The 22,312-nt window shown below is 38.2% G+C and overlaps 1 protein-coding gene across 4 annotated transcripts in view; it reads left to right on the forward strand.

Annotated features, from left to right (window-relative positions):
• Positions 1 to 22,312, forward strand: part of RB1CC1 (RB1 inducible coiled-coil 1) — a 100,826-nt gene that overhangs the window by 46,923 nt on the left and 31,591 nt on the right. For all 4 annotated transcript variants that reach the window (XM_059166457.1, XM_059166460.1, XM_059166461.1 and 1 more), the window contains 3 exons: positions 1,387 to 1,490; positions 1,993 to 2,119; positions 2,209 to 4,109. In XM_059166457.1, coding sequence (XP_059022440.1) covers positions 1,387 to 1,490; positions 1,993 to 2,119; positions 2,209 to 4,109 — 2,132 coding nt within the window. The remainder of the gene's footprint in view (positions 1 to 1,386; positions 1,491 to 1,992; positions 2,120 to 2,208; positions 4,110 to 22,312) is intronic.

Raw genomic sequence — 22,312 nt, forward strand, 5'->3', positions numbered from 1 at the left:
CACAGGAGGATAAGACATATTACACTGTTAAGATATTGTTTGGTAGGAGTAGATTGTCTTATTATTTTATCTTTCTCATTTGCCCTCCTCTCATTCTCTTTATCTTTCCCTTCCCTCATTCTCTCCCCATCCCTGCACTTTCTTTTCCTTTTATCCTCTCCTCTTTTCATTCTCTTCACCACCACCACCACCCTCATTTTATTCTTGTGTTTACTAATCAGAATAAGGTGACTCTTCAGGTGGCCTTCACTGAAATCCTGAAAAATAAATGTGTTTTTAAACCAGGATTACTGGGGACCATTCATTTTATTTCATGAGAAACATTGATTCCATGGGTCAGAGAAGTTTGGGAAATGCTGTAGGCTTTTTGTTTGTTTTCTCTTAAGATGCAGTGCTTAGCTATTAAATGTGTTTCTGTACTGCAGGATTTTTAGGCCTTAAATGTATGAATCTTTTAATATCTAAAAATGAGTGATGTAATAGGGTGTCCCACACTCATATATCTAGGACCCCCATTTAATGAAGAGCATCTTGACATCTCTAAATCTGCTTAGGTAGTGATTGAAATGATTAGAGTCACATTAAAAGTTGTATTTCTTGGCAATATTATAAAGAAATGGTAGGACTTACCAGGTAGTTTTTTTTTAAGAAACTGAAATTTACTAAGAGTTTTTTATTTTGGAAAATAATGGAAAGATCAAGTAAAAGGCAAGGAAGGACATGTTACATAGGAAAAAACTTTTTACCATATTAAAACACCAAGGCATCCTAATAAATGATAGGAATAGTCATAGAGCTAAGGCCAGAGAGATCTTCATGGTCTTGTTATAAGTTAAAGAAAAATTTAGGAACAGCCTATATGCTGGTGAAACAAATGGGTTTCTTTGATGTTGACAGGATACTACCCTATTTTTTTTTATTTTTTTTTTAAGATTTTATTTATTTATTTGACAGAGAGAGAGATCACAAGTAGGCAGAGAGGCAGGCAGAGAGAGGGGGAAGCAGGCTCCCTGCTGAGCAGAGAGCCGGAAGCGGGACTCGATCCCAGGACTCTGAGATCATGACCTGAGCGGAAGGCAGAGCTTAACCCACTGAGCCACCCAGGTGCCCCACTACCCCATTTTTTAAAAGCTGACGAGAAAGGGAGGAACAGCCACAGTACTTGGATCACCAACAGCTATGATCCCCAGTCATTTAAAACTCAGAAAAATAGTATACCGTGTTGGTCATTGAATAGTTCATTTTTATTTTATCCTATTTCTTAAATGTCAGTAGATTTGTAGCATTTTTGCTTCTTTGTTAATATTGAAATTAATCATAGTAAAAATTTATAAATTTGTACTGTATATTTTTTGGGTTTTGTTTTGTTTTCGTTTTTTTGTACAGACACAGAAGCCTCGAAAGTTTGACTGTGAACTTCCAGATATTTCATTAAAAGATATACAGTTTCTTCAATCATTTTGTCCTTCAGAAGTTCAGCCACTCCTCAGGTAAATATCATTAGCATTTTTAACTTTAGTACACTTGATCTTAGCCAAAAGGCTGAGAAAGATTATTTTTAACTTTAGTTATCATTTTAAAATACTTTAATTATTTTGGAGCTGTGGAAAGTAGCACTGATAGTCTCAGGAGATGCCATAATATAGAAATATTTTATGATAGACTGATATGCTGCTTTAAGAAGTTTCTAGGGAATATGCAAATGATCAGAAAATGAAGATAAAGGAAATTAGTGCCTTACATGTAATTAATTTTTTTCTAGTAATTATTCTCACTTTGTGTATAGCGTGGGAGATGTCTGATTCATCACTTCAGTGATTATGTCTTAGGTCTAAGCTATTTTTCTGGTGTTGATTAAAAGGGGATGATGGTACTGTTTTGGGGGGGTTTTGTTTTTGTTTTTTTTTTTTACATAGATGGAAATATTTGGTTGTAGGCATCCATCTTTTCATTGTGGAATCACAAATCTAATTATATTGCTTTCTGTTCCAGGGTCCCCTTACTTTGTGACTTTGAACCTCTACACCAGCATGTACTTGCTCTACATAATTTGGTAAAAGCAGCACAAAGTTTGGATGAAATGTCACAGACCATTACAGATCTATTGAGTGAACAAAAGGCAAATTAAGTTCTTTCAAATGATTTGTTTTCATTAGCGTAAAATATTTGTTGCTACAGCTCTTTAAGCCTATCCCCTCTCTTTTCCAGGCATCCATGAGTCAGACGTCCCCACAGTCGGCTTCGTCACCAAGGATAGAAAGTGCAACAGGAATTGCAACTACTACCTCACCAAGAACTCCTCCTCCACTCACTGTTCAGGATCCCTTATGTCCTGCAGTATGTCCCTTAGAAGAATTATCTCCAGATAGCATTGATGCACATACATTTGATTTTGAAACTATCCCCCATCCAAACATAGAACAGACTATTCACCAAGTTTCATTAGATTTGGATTCATTAGCAGAAAGCCCTGAATCAGATTTTATGTCTGCCGTAAATGAGTTTGTAATAGAAGAAAATTTGTCATCTCCTAATCCTATAAGTGATCCACAGAGTCCAGAAATGATGGTGGAATCACTTTATTCATCTGTTATCAATGCGATAGACAGTAGAAGGATGCAGGATACAAATGTATGTGGTAAAGAGGATATAGGAGATCATGCTTCTCTAAATGTCCAGTTGGAAAAGTGTCGAGTTGTTGCCCAAGACTCACACTTCAGTATACAAACCATCAAGGAAGACCTTTGCCACTTCAGAACATTTGTACAGAAAGAACAGTGTGACTTCTCAAATTCTTTAAAATGTACAGCACTAGAAATAAGAAACATTATTGAAAAAGTAAAATATTCTTTGGAAGTAACACTAAATGAAAAACATCAAAGAGAGCTGCAGTCTTTAAAAAGTGAATACGAAGGCAAACTTGATGCACTTATGAAAGAAAGTGAAGAAAATGAAAACAAAATTAAAAAGCTTAAAGGAGACTTGGTATGCCTTGAGGAGGTTTTACAAAATAAAGATAATGAATTTGCTTTGGTTAAACATGAAAAAGAAGCTGTTATCTGCTTGCAAAATGAAAAGGATCAGAAGTTGTTAGAGATGGAAAATACAATGCACACTCAAAACTGTGAAATTAATGAACTGAAACAGTCACGAGAGATAGTGTTAGAAGAATTAAAGAAGCTCCATGTTGAAAATAATGAGAAGATGCAGTTGTTGCGGACAGAACTTCAGTGTTTAGAGCAAAGTCATCTAAAGGAGTTAGAGGACGCTCTGCGTGTCAGGCACACTCAGGAATTTGAGAAAGTTATGGCAGACCATAAAGTGTCTTTGGAGAAACTAAAAAAGGAAAATCAGCAACGAATCGATCAGATACAAGAGTCTCATGCCACAGTTATCCAAGAGAAAGAACAACAGCTACAGGAATTAAAACTGAAGGTTTCAGATTTGTCTGACATGAGATGTAAGTTAGAGGTTGAACTTGCATTGAAGGAAGCAGAAACTGATGAAATAAAAATTTTGCTGGAAGAATGCAGAACCCAGCAGAAGGAGACCTTAAAATCTCTCCTTGAACAAGAGACAGAAAATTTGAGAACAGAGATAAGTAAACTAAACCAAAGGATTCAGGATAATAATGAAAACTATCAGGTGGGCTTGGCAGAGCTAAGAACTTTAATGACAATTGAAAAAGATCAGTGCATTTCAGAGTTAATTAGTAGACATGAAGAAGAATCTGATATGCTTAAAGCTGAATTAAACAAAGTAACGTCATTGAATCACCAAGCATTTGAAATAGAAAAAAACCTGAAAGGAGAAATAGCTGAACTGCAGAGTAAATTGGGCGCAGAATTGAGTGCTCTTGAAAAACAAAAAGATGAAAAACTCACCCAACAGGAAGAGAAGTATGAAGCCATTATTCAGAAACTTGAGAAAGACAAAGAGAATCTTGTCATGAGCCAGGAACAAGACAGAGAACAGTTAATTCAGAAGCTTAATTGTGAAAAAGAAGAAGCTATTCACACTGCCCTAAAAGAGTTTAAATTGGAGAGAGATGCTGTTGAGAAAGAGTTACTAGAAAAAGTTAAACATCTTGAGAATCAAATAGCAAAGAGGTAAGAATTGCTTTAAAATTTAAAATTAAAATATTGGTGATTCAAATTTTAACTATTTATATAATCACAGTACCTTGATTTACTTCCTTATCATAGGTCAATATAGTAATTGAGATATTTTTATAAACTACAATCTTTTACTTTATATTCATTGTTTCTTGTAAACATTTAAAAAATAATAGACTGCATAAGCTCATTAGTGGCTTTTAAAAATGGCTGAGAATCTTGGATTTTCAGAGAAATTATTTTTTGAAAATTTCATATGTTTTGGGCTTCTTTTTAATTCATTAATTTTCCTTTTTTGGTTTGATGTTTTAACCTAATTTCTTCTGTTGAAAATTACTCTTTACCATTCCTTTTAAATAGCATATGTGTGAAAGATAATAGTTTCATCTGAGTAGTGCTCACTTATTAAAGAGTAAATTCCAAATTGACTAAGTGTTTCTTCACTGTTAGTCCCTTGATATTACAATTTCTGTCATTTCCTCTGTGGTTCAAAAGATAATGTCTTTAAATTCCAGGTTTTATACAGTGATGGTTTTTTGTTTTTTGGTTTTTGGGGTTTTTTTTTTTGCATTTTTAATATTGTGACTGATATTACTACCTTTTGATCAGTATTTCTGCTCTTTAAACTTCATTGATGGGCTATATGGCCTAATGACTAACTTCTAGACCATTATCAATTAGTTCTGTCATTAATTCTTCTCAGTGAATATATTTGTAGGTTTGAATACCTTATATACTTTAACCTATTTCTTGCCTCATCACTTTTATAATATCTTGTGATATACTCTGCTGTGTACTTTTCATATACTGGCATTCAGTTAAACCTCCCACTCTGTTTTGAAAGCAAGAACTCTTCATGTATTCTGGGCAGATTGGAGGGTTTAATACAAATGTTTAGAGAGCTGGGGGAGCTAAGATCAAGGGAATGACTGCTGAAAATCAGGAAAGCTCTGGGTGAAATATCAGGAAAATAGATGCTGAACTACCCATCAAAGCTGAGAGTTATTCATGGCTCACTGGAAAATTGCTGTAGCAACCAAGAATCTCTTCAGAGCCCCAGTAATGTGGCTCAGTCTGCAACACAAAAGGGTAGTTCTCAGTTACTTGACAGGAAGCTCCTCTGAAATTTCATCAGGGTGCACCAAGCTTTCGTGCTCTCCAATCTTGTACATATTCTTTTTACTGGCAAACTTGCAGTTACAAGGGGATTCTGGGAAATACACATTTCTGCAGTACAGTACAGATGAGACTCTAAAAGAGGGATGAGAGTGATGGATGGATGGATGATGACAGTCCAGTACTGTATATACCCCATTTCCAACCCAAGGGTCCTTCTTTTTTCATTTACCCATACTGAACTTCCAAATAAAGACACTTGAAATGTCATTCTTTTCGACATGATTCAGCTTGTGTCTTTCATATCTCCTCAGTCTCACCTCTTCCAAAGGAGTTATTCTTCCAAATAACTTATGTCATTGTAGCCATCCTAGAACTCTGTTCATTTTTCTTTCTGTACAGACACAGTCTCTGTTTGATATACTGTAGGCTAAATACTGAAATACAGGTTTAATTACAATTGTCACAATACTTACTACATATTGAGATACCAAGAGAAGGTATAAGGATAAAAAAAGAAATTCATCCTTATGTATAGACCTAATCGTGGTAGTCTTTATTTCTATAACTAGTCTCATAACCCTAATAGGTATTTACAGCTTCCTTCTATTTTATTACCTTAAACATTACCTCAGCTGACTTTACTTGACCAGAAGAGACTGCCAATAATGATTCCTCCTGTAATACAGGCACTGTAGTTTCTCATTTGACTGTTTATCAGTGGACATGGAAGTGCCAGGAGATACCCTAGAAAAGCTTCTGACTTCCAGGCATATTCCTCTGCCTTACTGTTTAGGGACAACTGTTTCTCATTGATAATTAAGTTAAATATCAATATATAACTGCAGCTTCCTTCTTTTTGTGTTGATTCAGTGCTGTGATGAGCCGTATGTATCCCTGTGGTAGCTTAAGCTTCCAGGTGAGTGGGACCCTGGTGGTATCTCCTGGTAAAGGAATTCTTCTTGGAGAAACCAAACTGGCACAATCCAACGTTGTAGGGATGAGAAGCAAAATTTTTGCTGCTGGCTTATTGGAATAATAGTTATTACAATTTTTTTTTCTTGTATTAAATCTTTATTTAAATTCTAGTTAGTTTAACATATGTGTTATTCCAGTTTTTATCATTGGTTCTCCAACCTATATATTCTAACTGTGGGAGAATTAGTTTCACATAGTAATAATCTGATTCAGGGTATGTTCTGCATTCTCTGCTCTAGCCATTCAAAATGACAGGGTACCTGAGTGGCTCATTCGGTTAAGGTCTAACTCTTGATCTCAGCTCAGGTCTTGATCTCAGGATCATGAGTTCAAGCCCTGCATTGGGCTCTACAGTGGGTAGGGAACCCATCTGGTACTGTAATGAATTTTTAATGTTTTAATCCACAGTTTTATCAAACTGGCTGTTTAGTGATTGGCATTTGTGGTAAGATAAGTGATTTCCATGGGTATGTAGCTATAGCTACATATGTTTCACTGTACAATGTAATTCTATGTTTAGAAGCAATTCTAGTAGAATATCATAGCAGTGAATAAGCCTTTTTTGTATGTTCAGGAATGGTAATTTTTGCAGAAATACTGTGGGCATGGAAAGTAATTCTATATGGAGAATAATAGACTGTTAATTGTGAAGATAGATTACAGTTCTCTTTGATAGAAGCAGTCCAGTGTAATCAGCATGCCACCAGGTAGCTGGCTGGTTTCCCAGAGGAGCACTACAATATCAGGGGGCTCAACTGCTAGTTACTAAATACATAGAAGTTCATATTGCTGAGCCTATATGTAACCTCACTTCCTGCCTGTATGGACAGTTGTTCGTCAGCCTTTTGACTAGGACTGATTGATAATCTAGAATGTTCAGGTTGCCCATCTGATTATTAAGAGGTTCCTCACAGTCAGACACAATATATTCAGAGAACTTACATATCCTGTACATTTCAAGAGGCTGGTCCTTATTTCTTTTCCAGAAATCTTCCCACCAGATTTCAATCTAGTTTCTTTAAAGTCTCTCACTATCCACCCAAAGCCTGGCCAGTCTCCATGAATCACTGCAAATCTTTGCCTCTGACCATTTGTCCTCTTTAGTAACTTTAGGTACACTGCTTAACATATTGCCAGTGAGAAGATTCCCCTTCACTACTATTCTTTAGAACTATTTCTCAGTGGGGCTCTAATACCTCAACTATACTTTTGAATAGTGTCAGTATATTTTACAGAATCATGATAAAACCAAGCCTGCCAGGTTTTTTTTTTTCACTCAGTCAATGTCAGAATTGTGGTGGAGAGAAAGGAGGCAGTGTAGCAGGAGAAGGCCCCTTGGGAACCTGAAACCTCTTGATCTGTTTATGCCATACTTGTGCCATAATTTGTTTGATCTCATGTATGCCATATCTAACTTGTGATAGTATATTGCCGTGTATACCCAACTTTATGGTTTCATGACCTAGACAGCATTACCTTATGATGGGTAGCTCAGGACACAGTACCTTGGGAGACCATGGTCAGTCTTTCAGTCTCTGCGGACCCAGAGGCAAGCTACTTTACAACAGAAAAATAGTTATGGGGGCGCCTGGTGGCTCAGTGGGTTAAGCCTCTGCCTTTGGCTCAGATCATGATCTCAGGGTTCTGGGATAGAGCCCCACATCAGGTTCTCTGCTCGGCAGGTAGCCTGCTTCCCCCTCTCTCTCTGCCTGCCTCTCTGCCTACTTGTGATATCTCTGTCGAATAAATAAAATCTTAAAAAAAAAAAAAAGAAAAATTAGTTATGCACTTCAAAATTCTAAGGGTCTCAACTGTGATTCTCCTATATGACTTGTCAAAAGTTCTATACGTTATTAATTTCCGCTACAGACACTTCAAACATCTTCTGGGAGATGTGGGTCAAAGGGCAAAGCAACTTGCATGTTGCCCTGGACCTTACACAGAATAGGGAATTATTTCATTAATGAGTCTGAGCAGCACACCCAGTTGTACTGTACATTTTGCCTCCAAAATTCAGAGATGATCACCTACAATGTAGTTAGTCCCTTCACCTTAGAGGGGACATCTCATATGATTGGACCACTGAATACTAAGAAATTTCACTGTACTGACAAGCTCCTGAATTTTCATGGTCATTATTGCTCATCCTCTGGCACTCCTTTGTCGTCACCTGGTAGCTGAAGTAGTTGCTACTTCCTATTTACTCGGCCTAAGGAACATAAATGCCATAAATGTATTGGATTAATATGATATCTTTTCCCCGCCTCCTCTCAGATTAGTATTGATATTTTGAGGAATAGCATGAAGACCAGTATCCCTGCCAACTAGATTTTTCTTAATTTGTATTTATTTTTTAAATTTCTTTTCAGTGTTCCAAAATTCATTGTTTATGCACCACACCCAGTGCTCCATGCAATACGTGCCCTCCATAACACCCCCAACCAGGCTCACCCAACCTCCTCCCCCCTCCAAAACCCTCAGATTATTTTTCAGAGTCCACAGTCTCTCATGGTTTGTCTACCCCTCCAATTTCCCCCAACTCCCTTCTCCTCTCCAGCTCCCCATGTCCTCTGTGTTATTCCTTATGCTCCACAAATAAGCGAAACCATAATTGACTCTCTCTGCTTGATTTATTTCACTCAGCATAATCTTTTGTTGATACAAAAGTTGGATATTCATCCTTTTTGATGGAGGCGTATATATTCCTAGTATATATGGACCACATCTTATTTATCCATTCGTCCGTTGAAGGGCATCTTGGTTCTTTCCACAGTTTGGAGACTGGCCATTGCTGCTATGAACATTGGGGTACAGATGGTCCTTTTCACTACCTCTGTATCTTTGGGGTAAATACTCAGTAATGCAATTGCAGGGTCATAGGGAAGCTCTATTTTTACTTTCTTAAGGAATCTCCACACTGTTTTCCAAAGTGGCTACACTAACTTGCATTCCCACCAACAGTGTACAAGGGTTCCCTTTTCTCCACATCCTCTCCCAACACATTTCATTTACGGTCTTGTTAATTTTGGCCATTCTAACTGGTATAAGGTGGTTTTGATTTGAATCTCCCTGATGGCCAGTGATGATGAACATTTTTTCATGTGTCTGTTAGCCGTTTGTATGTCCTCATTAGAGAAGTATCTGTTCATGTCTTCTGCCCATTTTTGACATGATTATCTGTTTTGTGTGCATTGAATACTGGATTTTTTTTTTTTAAGATTTTATTTATTTATTTGACAGAGAGAAATCACAAGTACACTGAGAGGCAGGCAGAGAGAGAGAGAGGGAAGCAGGCTCCCTGCTGAGCAGAGAGCCCGATGTGGGACTCGATCCCAGGACCCTGAGATCATGACCTGAGCCGAAGGCAGCGGCCTAACCCACTGAGCCACCCAGGCCCCCTGAATACTGGATTTTAACAGAGAACTAGAGAACTGGTATAATCCAGAGATAAGACATTGGAAGTGTGTTGCTGTTGTTGTAGGTAAAATCTAACTGCTGCTTGTGGTCTATACTACTAGAGGTTGCAAACTGCCCTGTGGGAATCCAGCTTATCACTTGTTTTTGTAAATATAGCTCTATTGTAATATACACAGATGCCCGTTCCTTTACCTATTTATTACCTGTGGTTGCTTTTGGAAGAGTTGAGTAGGTATGACAGATGATCTCACTAAAATGTTTACTTTTTCCCTTTAGAAAAAGTTTGTCAGCCTCTAGTATGTATTATGAAGAGGGAAGAAATCACTAAGTCACTAGCTCCATGTCAGGCAGTAATGGCCTTGTTGATTTACTCCAGCAGAGGGGTCATATGTGAAATAAGTTTCCTTGGAGTCACTACCTGATTAAATTTATGAGGATCCATTGCTTATTGTTGTATATTTTCTATAGGACACATAGTTAAGTTGAATAAGAACATTATAAAAATTGCCCTTACATCCTGTGAAATGAGAGACTGTTTTAGAGATTTTACTTGGCTTTTTTATCATAATAGTTCCTTAGTTCCATGAGAAAGGGAACCAACAAGGAGTCTCCAACAATAACTTTTATGTATATCCCACTGGATTCTGGATGTAAAGATGTATTTTATCAATTGTCCATGATAAAGGACCCACTGAACCCAAACCCCATTTATCACTTGGCTATCAGTAATCTCCTGATGGACCACAGTGGTATCAGAACCCCCTCAGAGCCAGTATTCTTTTGTCCCCCAAATGTTGGTTAACTACTTTACCAGAATACACACTAAGCCTGAGATGTGGACACAGGTCCCTATACTAAAGACTATGGAGACAGCATTATAAAACTTTGGCATTGTAGTTGATGACTGACTCAGATGTTGGGGTTAGGTGAGGGGTGATGAAGAGTTTCTTAAAAAAAAAATTTTTAAGTTTTAATAATCCTTTGTCATCCCTCTTTTGTGGCCCTGTGGATAGCCAGTGCCAAAGATTTTTCTGGGTCAGACCTGATTGCTGCTCTGGCTCTGCTGCTTGTAATAGTACTGCATCATATCTCTGGTTAAGTGCCACTAATGGGCCTCTACCACTCCAGAATACTGTATTCTCATTATAAATTCATTGAATTTCAGTGATTTTTCTCTCCCTCTGCTATCCCTGTCCTGCAGAGTACTACAGAGAAGCTTTTTTTTAAATCAACATATAATGTATTATTTGTTTCAGGGGCACAGGTCTGTAATTCATCAGTCTTACACAGTACACTGCACTCACCACAGCACATACCCTCCCTGATGTCCATCACCCAGCCACCCCATCCTCCCCACCCCTCTACACTCCAGCCACCCTCAATTTGTTTCTTGAGATGAAGAATCTGTTAGGCTTTGTCTCCCTCTCGCCAACTTCTATCATTTTGTATTTCCCTCTTACTTACATGTAACTGGAAAAGAGGAATATTTGAATAACTTTCAGATACTTGTGGACATTTCCTTGATACTAAGTCAAAGTCCAATAAATGATTATTTCTTTTTTAATTGTTTTTAATTTTTTTATTAACATATAATGTCTTATTAGTCCCAGGGGTACAGGTCTGTGAATCGCCAGGTTTACACATTTCACAGCACTCACCATAGCACATACCTTCCCCAGTGTCCGTAACCCCACCACCCTCTTCCTACCCCTCTCCCCACAGCACCTCTCAGTTTGTTTTGTGAGTTTAAGAGTCTCTTATGGTTTGTCTGCCTCCTAATCCCATCTTGTTTCATTTATTCTTTTCCTACTCCCTAAACCCTCTATATTGCATCTCCACTTCTTCATATTAGTGAGATCATATGATAGTTGTCTTTCTCCACTTGCCTTATTTCACTAAGCATAATGCCCTCTAGTTCTATCCACGTTGTCACAAATAGCAAGATTTGATTTCTTTTGATGGCTGCATAGTGTTCCATTGTATATATATACCACCTCTTCCTTATCAATTCATCTATTGATGGACATCTAGGTTCTTTCCATAGTTTGGCTATTGTGGACATTGCTGCTATAAACATTCAGGTGCATGTGCCCCCTCAGATCACTACATTTGTATCTTTAGGGTACATACCCAGTAGTGCAATTGCTGTGTCATAGGATAACTCTCTTTTCAACTTTTTGAGGAACCGCCATGCTGTTTTCCAGATTGGTTGCACCAGCTTGCATTCCCACCAAATGTGTAGGAGGGTTCCCCTTTCTCTACATCCTCACCAGCATCTGTCATTTCCTGACTTGTTAATTTTAGCCATTCTGACTGGTGTGAGGTGGTATCTCATTGTGGTTTTGATTTGTATTTCCCTGATGTCAAGTGATGCGGAGCACGTTTTCTTGTGTCTGTTGGCCGTCTGGATATCTTCTTTGCAGAAGTGTCTGTTCATGTCCTCTGCCCATTTCTTGATTGGATTATTTGTTATTTAGGTGTTGAGTTTGAGAAGTTCTTTCTAGATTTTGGATATTAGCCCTTTACCTGATTTATTGTTTGCAAATATCTTCTCCCATTCTGTCAATTGTCCTTTGGTTTTGTTAACTGTTTATTTTGCAGCGCAAAAGCTTTTGATCTTGATGAAATCCCAATAGTTCATTTTTGCCCTTGCTTCCCTTGTCTTTGGTGATGTTCCTAGGAAGAAGTTGCTGCGGCTGAGATAGAAGAGGTTGCTGCCTGTGTTCTCCTCAGGAATTTTGATGGATTCCTTTTTCACATTGAGGTCCATCCATTTTGAGTCTGTTTTCGTGTGTGGTGTAAGAAAATGGTCCAGTTTCATTTTTCTGTATGTGACTGTCCAATTTTCCCAACACCATTTGTTGAAGAGACTGTCTTTTTTCCATTAGACATTCTTTCCTGCATTATCAAAGATGAGTTGACCATAGAGTTGAGGGTCTATTTCTGGGCTCTCTATTCTGTTCCATTGATCTATGTGTCTGTTTTTCTGACAGCCATACTGTCTTGATGATGACAGCTTTGGAATAGAGCTTGAAGTCTGGAATTGTGATGCCAACGACTTTGACTTTCTTTTTCAATATTCCTCTAGCTATTCAAGGTCTTTTATGGTTCCATATAAATTTTAGGATTATTTGTTCCATTTCTTTGGAAAAAATGGATGGGATTTTGATAGGGATTGCATTAAATGTGTAGATAGCTTTAGGAAGCATAGACATTTTCACAATATTTGTTCTTCAAATCCACGAACATGGATCATTTTTCCATTTCTTTGTGTCTTCCCCAACTTATTTCATGAGTACTTTATAGTTTTCTGAGTACAGAGTCTTTGTCTCTTTGGTTAGGTTTATTCCTAGGTGTCTCATGGTTTTGGGTGCAATTGTAAATGGAATCGACTCCTTAATTTCTCTTTCATCTATCTTGTTGTTGGTATAAAGAAATGCAACTGATTTCTGTACATTGATTTTATATCCTGAGACTTTACTGAATTCCTATACAAGTTCTAGCAGATTTGAAGTGGACTCTTTTGGGTTTTGCACGTATAGTATCATATCATCTGCAAAGAGTGAGAGTTTGACTTCTTCTATGCTGATTTGGGTGCCTTTAATTTCTTTTTGTTGTCTGATTGCTGAGGCTAGGACTTCTAGTACTATGTTGAATAGCAGTGGTGATAATGGACATCCCTGCCATGTTCCTGACCTTAGCAGAAAAGCTCTCAGTTTTTCTCCATTGAGAATGATATTTGCGGTGGGTTTTTCATAGATGGCTTTGATAATATTGAGGTATGTACCCTCTATCCCTACACTTTGAAGAGTTTTGATCAGGAAGGGACGCTGCACTTTGTCAAATGCTTTTTCAGCATCTATTGAGAGTATCATATAGTTCTTGTTCTTTCTTTTATTGATGTGTTGTATCACATTGATTGATTTGCGGTTGTTGAACCAACCTTGTAGCCCAGGAATAAATCCCAGTTGGTCGTGGTGAATAACCCTTTTAATGTACTGTTGGACCCTATTGGCTAGTATTTTGGTGAGAATTTTTGCATCTGTGTTCATCAAGGATATTGGCCTGCAATTCTCTTTTTTGATGGAGTCTTTGTCTGGTTTTGGGATCAAGGTAATGCGGGCCTCATAAAAGGAGTTTGGAAGTTTTCCTTCCATCTCTATGATTTAGAACAGTTTCAGGACAATAGGAATTAATTCTTCTTTAAATGTTTGATAGAATTCCCCTGGGAAGCCATCTGGCCCTGGGCTCTTGTTTGTTGGGGGATTTTTGATGACTGTTTCAATCTCCTTACTGGTTATGGGTCTGTTCAGGTGTCTTATTAATTCTTCAAAAAAACAGCTTCTAGTTTCGTTGATTTGTTCTGTTTTCTTGTTGTTGGTGGTTTTTTTTGTTTTGTTTTGTTTCTATTTCATTGATTTCTGCTCTGATCTTTATGATTTCTCTTCTCCTACTGGGTTTAGGCTTTCTTTATTGTTCTTTCTCCAGCTCCTTTAGGTGTAGGGTTAGGTTGTGTATTTGAGACCTTTATTGTTTCTTGAGAAAGGCTTTTATTTTCCTCTCAGGACTGCCTTTGTCCCACAGATTTTGAACCGTTGTGTTTTCATTATCACTTGTTTCCATGAATTTTTTTCAGTTCTTCTTGAATTTCCTGGTTGACCCATTCATTCTTTAGAGGGATGCTGTTTAGTCTCCATGTATTTGGGTTCGTTCCAAATTTCCTCCTGTGATTGAGTTCTAGCTTCAGAGCATTGTGGTCTGAAAATATGCAGGGAATGATCCCAATCTTTTGGTACCAGTTGAGACCTGATTTGTGACCCAGGATGTGATCTATTCTGGAGAATTTCTCATGTGCACTAGAGAAGAATGTATATTCTATTGCTTTGGGATGGAATGTTCTGAATATATCTGTAATGTCCATCTGGTCCAGTATGTCATTTAAGGCCTTTTTCTCCTTGTTGATCTTTTGTTTGGATGATCTGTCCATTTCAGTGAGGGGAGTGTTAAAGTCCCCTACTATTACTGTATTATTGTCAATGTGTTTCTTTGATTTTGTTATTAACTGGTTTATATAGTTGGCTGCTCCCATGTTAGGGGCATAGACATTTAAAATTGTTAGATCTTTTTGTTGGACACACCCTTTGAGTATGATATAGTGTCCTTCCTCATCTCTTATTATAGTATTTGGCTAAAATCTAATTGATCTGATATAAGGATTGCCACTCTGGCTTTCTTTCGATGTCCATTAGCATGGTAAATTGTTTTCTACCCCCTCACTTTAATTCTGGAGGTGTCTCTGGGTCTAAAATGAGTTTCTTGTAGACAGCATATTGATGGGTTTTTTTGGTTTTGTTTTGTTTTGTTTTTAATCCGTTCTGATACCCTGTGTCTTTTGATTGGGGCATTTAGCCCATTTACATTAGGGTAACTATTGAGAAATAAGAATTTAGTGTCATTGTATTGCCTATAAGGTGACTATTACTGTATATTGTCTCTGTTCCTTTCTGATAAGCTACTTTTAGGCTCTCTCTTTGCTTAGAGGACCCTTTCAATATTTCTTCTAGAGCTGGTTTGGTGTTTACAAATTCTTTTAGTTTTTATTTGTCCCAGAAGCTTTTTATCTCTCCTTCTATTTTCAGTGATAGCCTAGCTGGATATAGTATTCTTGGCTGCATGTCTTTCTCATTTAATGCTCTGAGTATATCATGCCAGTTCTTTCTGGCCTGCCAGGTCTCTCTGGATAAGTCCGTTGCCAGTCTAATATTTTCACCATTGTATGTTACAGACTTCTTGTCCCAGGCTGCTCTGAGTATTTTCTCTTTGTTGCTAAGAGTTGTAAATTTTACTATTAGATGACGGGGTGTGGATCTGTTCTTATGGATTTTGAGGGGGGTTCTCTGCGCCTCCTGGATTTTGATGCTTGTTCCCTTTGCCGTATTAGGGAAATTCTCTCCAGTAATTCTCTCCAATATACCTTCTGCTCCCCTCTCTTTCTTCTTCTGGAATCCCAATTATTCTAACATTGTTTCGTCTTATGGTGTCACTATATCTCAAATTCTCCCCTCGTGGTCCAGTAATTCTTTGTCTCTCTTTTGCTCAGTTTCTTTATTCTCTGACATTTAGTCTTCTATATCATGAATTCTCTCTTCTGCCTCATTTATCCTAGCAGTAAGACATCCATTTTTGATTGCACCTCATTAATAGCTTTTTTGATTTCAACTTGGTTAGATTTTAGTTCTTTTATTTCTCCTGAAAGGGCTTTTATTTCTCCTGACAGGGTCTCTCTAGTATCTTCCACGCCTTTTTTGAGCTCGGCTAACACCTTCAGAATCATCATTCTGAACTCTAGATCTGACATATTACCAATGTCCGTATTGATTAGGTCCCTAGCCTTCGGTACTGCCTCTTGTTCTTTTTTTTGTGGTGAGTTTTTCCACTTTGTCGTTTTATCCAGATAAGAATATATGAAGGAGCGAATTAAATACTAAAAGGTTGGTAAAGACCTCAGGAAAATGTGCTTTAACCAAATCAGAAGAGACACCAAATTATGGGGGGGAAATAGGGGGTAAAAAGAAGTTCAGAACAAAAAAATTTTAAAAAAAGAAGAAAATATTTAAAAAATATTTATATTAGACTGGTGAATTGAACAGGGTCACCCACTTAACTTTCAGAGTATTTGGTCTCTTAGAAGAAACTACCTCCCAAAATTTTAAAGAAAGAAAAGCATATATAAAGGTAAACATAGTGCAGGGATGGAATATGACTTACAAAGATGAAAATGTTTTTTAAAATAATTTCTAAAAAAGGAGTTGATAAGTTGGTTGGGAGAATAAAGAAAAAGGAAGTGGAGAGAATTTGCTCAGGCTGGAGACCAGAATAAAGACTTGTGCTAGATTTAGGGTATATTTTGATCTATTAGAAGAAGTTGTATCCCAAATTTTTTTAGAAGAAAAAACCCTATGTGTATTCAAAAAATAAAGTTAGATACAATGAAGGATAAAATATGACTATAATAATGAAGGTTCATAAAACATTTTTTTATGAAAAGTATTGTTAAGATAAACTAATTTACAAAATATTAAAAGAGGAACGAGTAAAAGTTAAAATTTAAAACAATTTTAGCATAAGAAAAAGTAAAGTTTTAAAATATTTAAGTTTGCAAAACTTAAGAATCATGGGGAGAAAGCTATGAATTCCATGTTTTGCTTTCTCCTCTGGAATTCCGCTGTTCTTCTTGGTAAGTGAACTTGGTCTTGGCTGGATTTCTTGCTGTTCTTCTGGGGGAGGGGCCTGTTAGTAGTGATTCTCAAGTGTCTTTGCCAGAGGACAGGAATGAAAATGGCGGCCTTCCAAAATTAGCAAGATAGGAAATAACATGTGTTGGAGAGGATGTGGAGAAAGGGGAACTCTCTTACACTGTTAGTGGGAATGCAAGTTGGTGCAGCCACTTGGGAAGACAGTGTGGAGATTCCTCAAGAAATTAAAAATAGAGCTCCCTATGACCCTGCAATTGCACTACTGGGTATTTACCCCAAAGATACAGATGTAGTGAAAAGAAGGACCATCTGTACCCCAATGTTTATAGCAGCAATGGCCATGGTCGCCAAACTGTGGAAAGAACCAAGATGCCCTTCAGTGGACGAATGGATAAGGAAGCTGTGGTCCATGTACACTATGGAGTATTATGCCTCCATCGGAAAGGATGAATACCCAACTTTTGTGGCAACATGGACGGTACTGGAAGAGATTATGCTGAGTGAAATCAGTCAAGCAGAGAGAGTCAATTATCATATGGTTTCACTTATTTGTGGAGCATAACAGATATCATGGAGGACATGGGGAGTTAGAGAGGAGAAGGGAGTGGGGGGAAATTGGAAGGGAGGTGAACCATGAGAGACTATGGACTCTGAAAAACAATCTGAGGGTTTTGAAGGGGTGGGGGTTGGGAGGTTGGGGGAACCAGGTGGTGGGTATTAGAGAGGGCACGGATTGCATGGAGCACTGGGTGTGGTGCAAAAACAATGAATACTGTTATGCTGAAAAGAAATTAAAAAAAAAAAAAGAAATGGCGGCCTTCCAGCCTCTGGCCCAGAAGAGTCGAGAGTTCAGGGCCCCACTCCTCTGTGCACCCTCAGAATAAAGCGCTCAATCACTCGTCTCCCTGGCCACCAGCTGCACTCCGAGCTTACCCAGCCTGTGATCAAGTATCTCTGTCTCTGGCACACAGCTCCGCCTGGAATCTCCAAGCCCCAGAGATCCCTGTGCTCTTCCGGGGGAGGGGGTGTCTCCCTGGATCTTGTGGGGTCCCTGCTCACACAGCAGTGGTCTGTGTCACGGATCACAATTTAAGGTAACCCTGAGTTGAGAGCTCATTCCTCGGCTCCGTCTCTTTAGCCAGCTTCCCTGCTCTAATACCTGTGAGCTCTGCAATACTCCGACACCCCTGATCCTTCTGTGACCCCACGGGACCTGAGACCATGCTGTCCCTGCATGGGCTTCACCCCAGCTTAGCCTCTGGACTGATGTCCCTCAGTGGAGCAGACTTTTTCAGTTATGATTTTGTGCTCTGTTTCTCTGACACTTGCCAGGAGCCGGCCCCTCCCCCTGCAGTCTTTATCTTCCCATTGCTTTGGATTCACTTCTTTGCTGGTCCCACCTTTCAGAAAGTGGTTGATTTTCTGTTTCTAGAATTGCTGCTCCTCTTCTCTTCAATCTCCTGTTGGATTTGTAGGTGTTCAGAATGGTTTGATAAGCTAGCTGATCTCCTGCTCCCTGTTGTCATCTCAGCCTGCTAATTCCCCACTACCTTGACTCCTCCCTCTCAATAAACGATAAGTTCTTAAACATAAGTTTCAGGAAGGAATATGAAACTGTCAGAATGGATTGTTTCACGCTGTTTATGCTAATATCTATTGAACTCTGTCTTGCACTTTGGCTATTTTACTCATGCATAATTTTGTAGCATAATGAATTGTCCATTTGAAAAATACAGGCTCACTGAGTTATGTAGATCTTGTAAATACGGTCATATTTTATTGAAAGAAAAATCAGATGTGTTACTGTATCTACCAGTTTTATGAGAAAGATCTTAAGTCCTGCAAAACTCTCAAGCCCATAGTGGCAGGTACAAGTTTTCTAATTTTTTTTTTGTTTTTTTAGTTTTATTTTTAAATAATTTTTATGCCCCGTGGGGTTCGAACTCATGGTCCTGAGATCACCAACTTAGCTAGCCAGGCACCTCAGGGTTTCTAAATTTTAATTTATCTTTAAATAATGACATCTTAACCATTGGTAATAAATTCTGTCATTTGTTCATTGACGTTAATAAGCTCACATTAGTCATTCTTAAGAATATGTTGAAAAATCTAAATAACCAAAGATTGTCATTTTTATTTTTTTTAAAGATTTTATTTATTTATTTGACAGAGATCATAAGTAGGCAGAGAGGCAGGCAGAGAGAGAGGAGGAAGCAGGCTCCCTGCTGAGCAGAGAGCCCAATGCAGAGCTCAATAGGGGGCTTGATCCCAGAATCATGAGATCATGACCTGAGCCTTAGAGGCTTTAACCCACTGAGCCACCCAGGTGCCGCAGATTGTCGTTTTTCAAATAGAAATAGTAGAGCATGAAAAAGTAGCTAATTCAGCACACACCAAAGGAATTATACAAGTACTTTTCCGTGAGATAGACATATTTCTGTAAGTGGCTTTATATGTACTCATTTCATCATGCTGAGTACTAAAAAGGTGCATAGTCAGTAGTCAGGATTCAGTAATAATAATTCTTGCTATATCATGGATATTCCAAAATAAATTTGCCTTTTTCTTTTCCACTTTGGGTGCTTTAGTGTAAAGAAACAATGATTAAAAGTACAGTTTGGGGGCGCCTGGGTGGCTCAGTGGGTTAAGCCGCTGCCTTCGGCTCAGGTCATGATCTCAGGGTCCTGGGATCTAGTCCCGCATCGGGCTCTCTGCTCAGCAGGGAGCCTGCTTCCTCCTCTCTCTGCCTGCCTCTCTGCCTACTTGTGATCTCTCTCTGTCAAATAAATAAATAAAATCTTAAAAAAAAAAAAAAAAAGTACGGTTTGGCACTGCTGTCTTTATATTTAGGTGTCAGCGATTTTATATGTGCAAATGTCAACAAGGTGTAAGAGACAAATATCATCTAAGTATTATTATGAAAATCGTTTTGATCTTACTGATCCCTTGATACTGTTTCTAGTCACCCCTAAGGTCTATGGATCTCACCTTGAGAATCATTGATACAGAGATTGGTTGGCAAACTTTGTGTAAAGGACCAATCGTAAATATTTTAGGCTTTTCAGGTGATAATGGTTTCTATCCCTCCTGCTGAACTAGCAAGAGATAAGTGAGTTAATATAAATGAATGGGTGTGGCTATTTTGCAGTAAAACTTCAACTACACAACAAATAAAAGCTGGATCTGCCCTGCAGGCCGTTGTTTGCCTATGGTCTAGAATATCTCGTCTTTGCATCTTATTTTCTTTAATGTGGGCCATCACATCCAGGTTTCAGGCAATAAATCTAGCAGTGTGTTAACATTGAATCTGGAGTCTCTGATTATTGTATCCCTACAGATAATTTTGGCCCAAGTTACCATTATGTTTGCCTTTCCTTTTCTAACTCCTATTGGCTCTATCCCCATACGTATTTCCTATATTTCTATCAATATAAATGAAAAATTTTCCAGTTGCAATTCCTCCTTGGTTAGATTTTCAACTCCCCTGGGATGTGGGATTTGAAAGTAGAGATGGGTCTGGAAGTAATTAAATAGTAGGGGAGCCAGTTGAGAAGGATCAGCTTGTTGAGATGGGAACCTCAGGCAAACTGGCACTAATCTTTTCAGATGAGGCAGTAAAGGCTGCTGCTGCTGGCAAGGAAGGCTTGGTGGGATTGGTAGGGACAGCTGTGGCATTGGCCACCTTAATCACCTGATCCACACAGGTATAGGTATCAGCTCCTCTGCCGTGGAATGCCCTAATCTCCCAGAGTTCTATTTTGCACTGACAGGTCATTACTGCCTTCAGATCAAAGCATATCAGAGAATCAATTCCAGATTCCTGTCTTTATGCTTTTTTCCCCAAGGATCATATTTGTATCTGTCAGAATTGAATTTAGAAAACAGAATCTCTTTTAAATATTCCAGGATTAAAGGGTTTAATATTAGAATTGGGTCTTCCCAAACTCCCCGAAGTTCCGAGGGAGGGACGGGTAAAGGAGTTGCCGCCAAAGACTTGAAGGTCTGTAGGTTCAAAGCCGTCTGAAGCGCCAGAAGTGGTAGCGAATCAGAAACTTGCTACAGGTTCTTGGAGATGTCCACCAGTTGTCTACTATAGCACCCGTGCAGGTAGTCCACTTGGAAACCCCTCATAAACTGAACAGCCCACATAGCTGGTCATAGCCACTTCTACAGAATGACAAACTCTCTTTTCCTTAGCATTCCAGATCTTGTGTATCTTGTGTATCTTTCATTGGCAAACTTGAACTCCGAGCTTACTGGGAAGGGGGTTCTGGTTGACATAGTTTCTAGGCTTCTCTGTCATGCAGGAGAAACACTTGAAAAAGAATGTGGAAATCTTTGAGCAGAAATGATGCTGGGATGATGATATGATACAGCACACCTCCCTGCTTTCCACCACTTGGTTGGTTGCGAATATGCCAGAAGCAGTATGGAGAGACCAGCTGTGTGGGAGAAGCATCAACAAGATATAAATAAAAGTATTAATTGTATCTGTAATGTTAAAGAACTCCCAGAAATCAGTTAGGAAAAGGCAAGGTATTCATTAGAAAAATGGACAGAGTATATGAATAACCAGATCAATGAAAAAATACAAATAGCCAATACGTGAATAGTTTTTAGTCTACCTGGGATTACGGAAATGCAAAATTAAAGTAAGACACATTTTTTCCCATATAACTAGGGAAAAATTAAATCAGTAGTATAGATTATTTTTAATAGGGGAAGGGGCTTTCTCATACACCTCTGTACAAAGAAAATGAGTGCAGAGAATGTATGTGTGTCTATGATTACAAATCTGCCTACTTTACTGTTTATAGCTGTACCTCCAGGGAGTAGTTGATATAGATTTGGGTGAGTATAGGAAGAGCATTTCAGTTTTACAGACTTAATCTGAAAAACGTTTAAAACCCACAGTAAACAATATTTGTTTACTAGGCCCAAATCTAATATAATGATAGGAAATAGTTCAGGCATCATGACAGTCTAGTTTGTATTCAATGCAAATTTTCTAGAAATGTTGGGTATAAAATAATCTTTTGACTAGCATACACTAATTTATTAATGGTGGGGTAACCTATCAACCAGAAATGATTTATGATTTATTTCAGGTTCTATGTAAGAGTATAGAAACTTCAACTGATAACAAATGTATCTGCTTCCTTCAGTTCTAATTTCAAGGCCGTTTTGGGATATTAATATAAGACAGGATTATGTAAGTTTAGATTGCGGGTACCCAGCACACACGTATCTCCTTACTCCCCAAAGAAAGTGTGGCTGTGGTGATACAAAAAATAAAACTTACTTTAGCTATTATTATTCCATTGCTGGGGTTAATTCCCCCTGATGACAGAGCCATTTGAGGTTGTAGAGTAGTATAAAATACAATGGAATGATGTGGCTAACAGTTCCCTGGAACCTTTTCCAACAGGA

Source organism: Mustela lutreola, chromosome 3 (assembly GCF_030435805.1).
Source record: "Mustela lutreola isolate mMusLut2 chromosome 3, mMusLut2.pri, whole genome shotgun sequence".
In the NCBI taxonomy this organism is placed as follows: Eukaryota; Metazoa; Chordata; class Mammalia; order Carnivora; family Mustelidae; genus Mustela; species Mustela lutreola.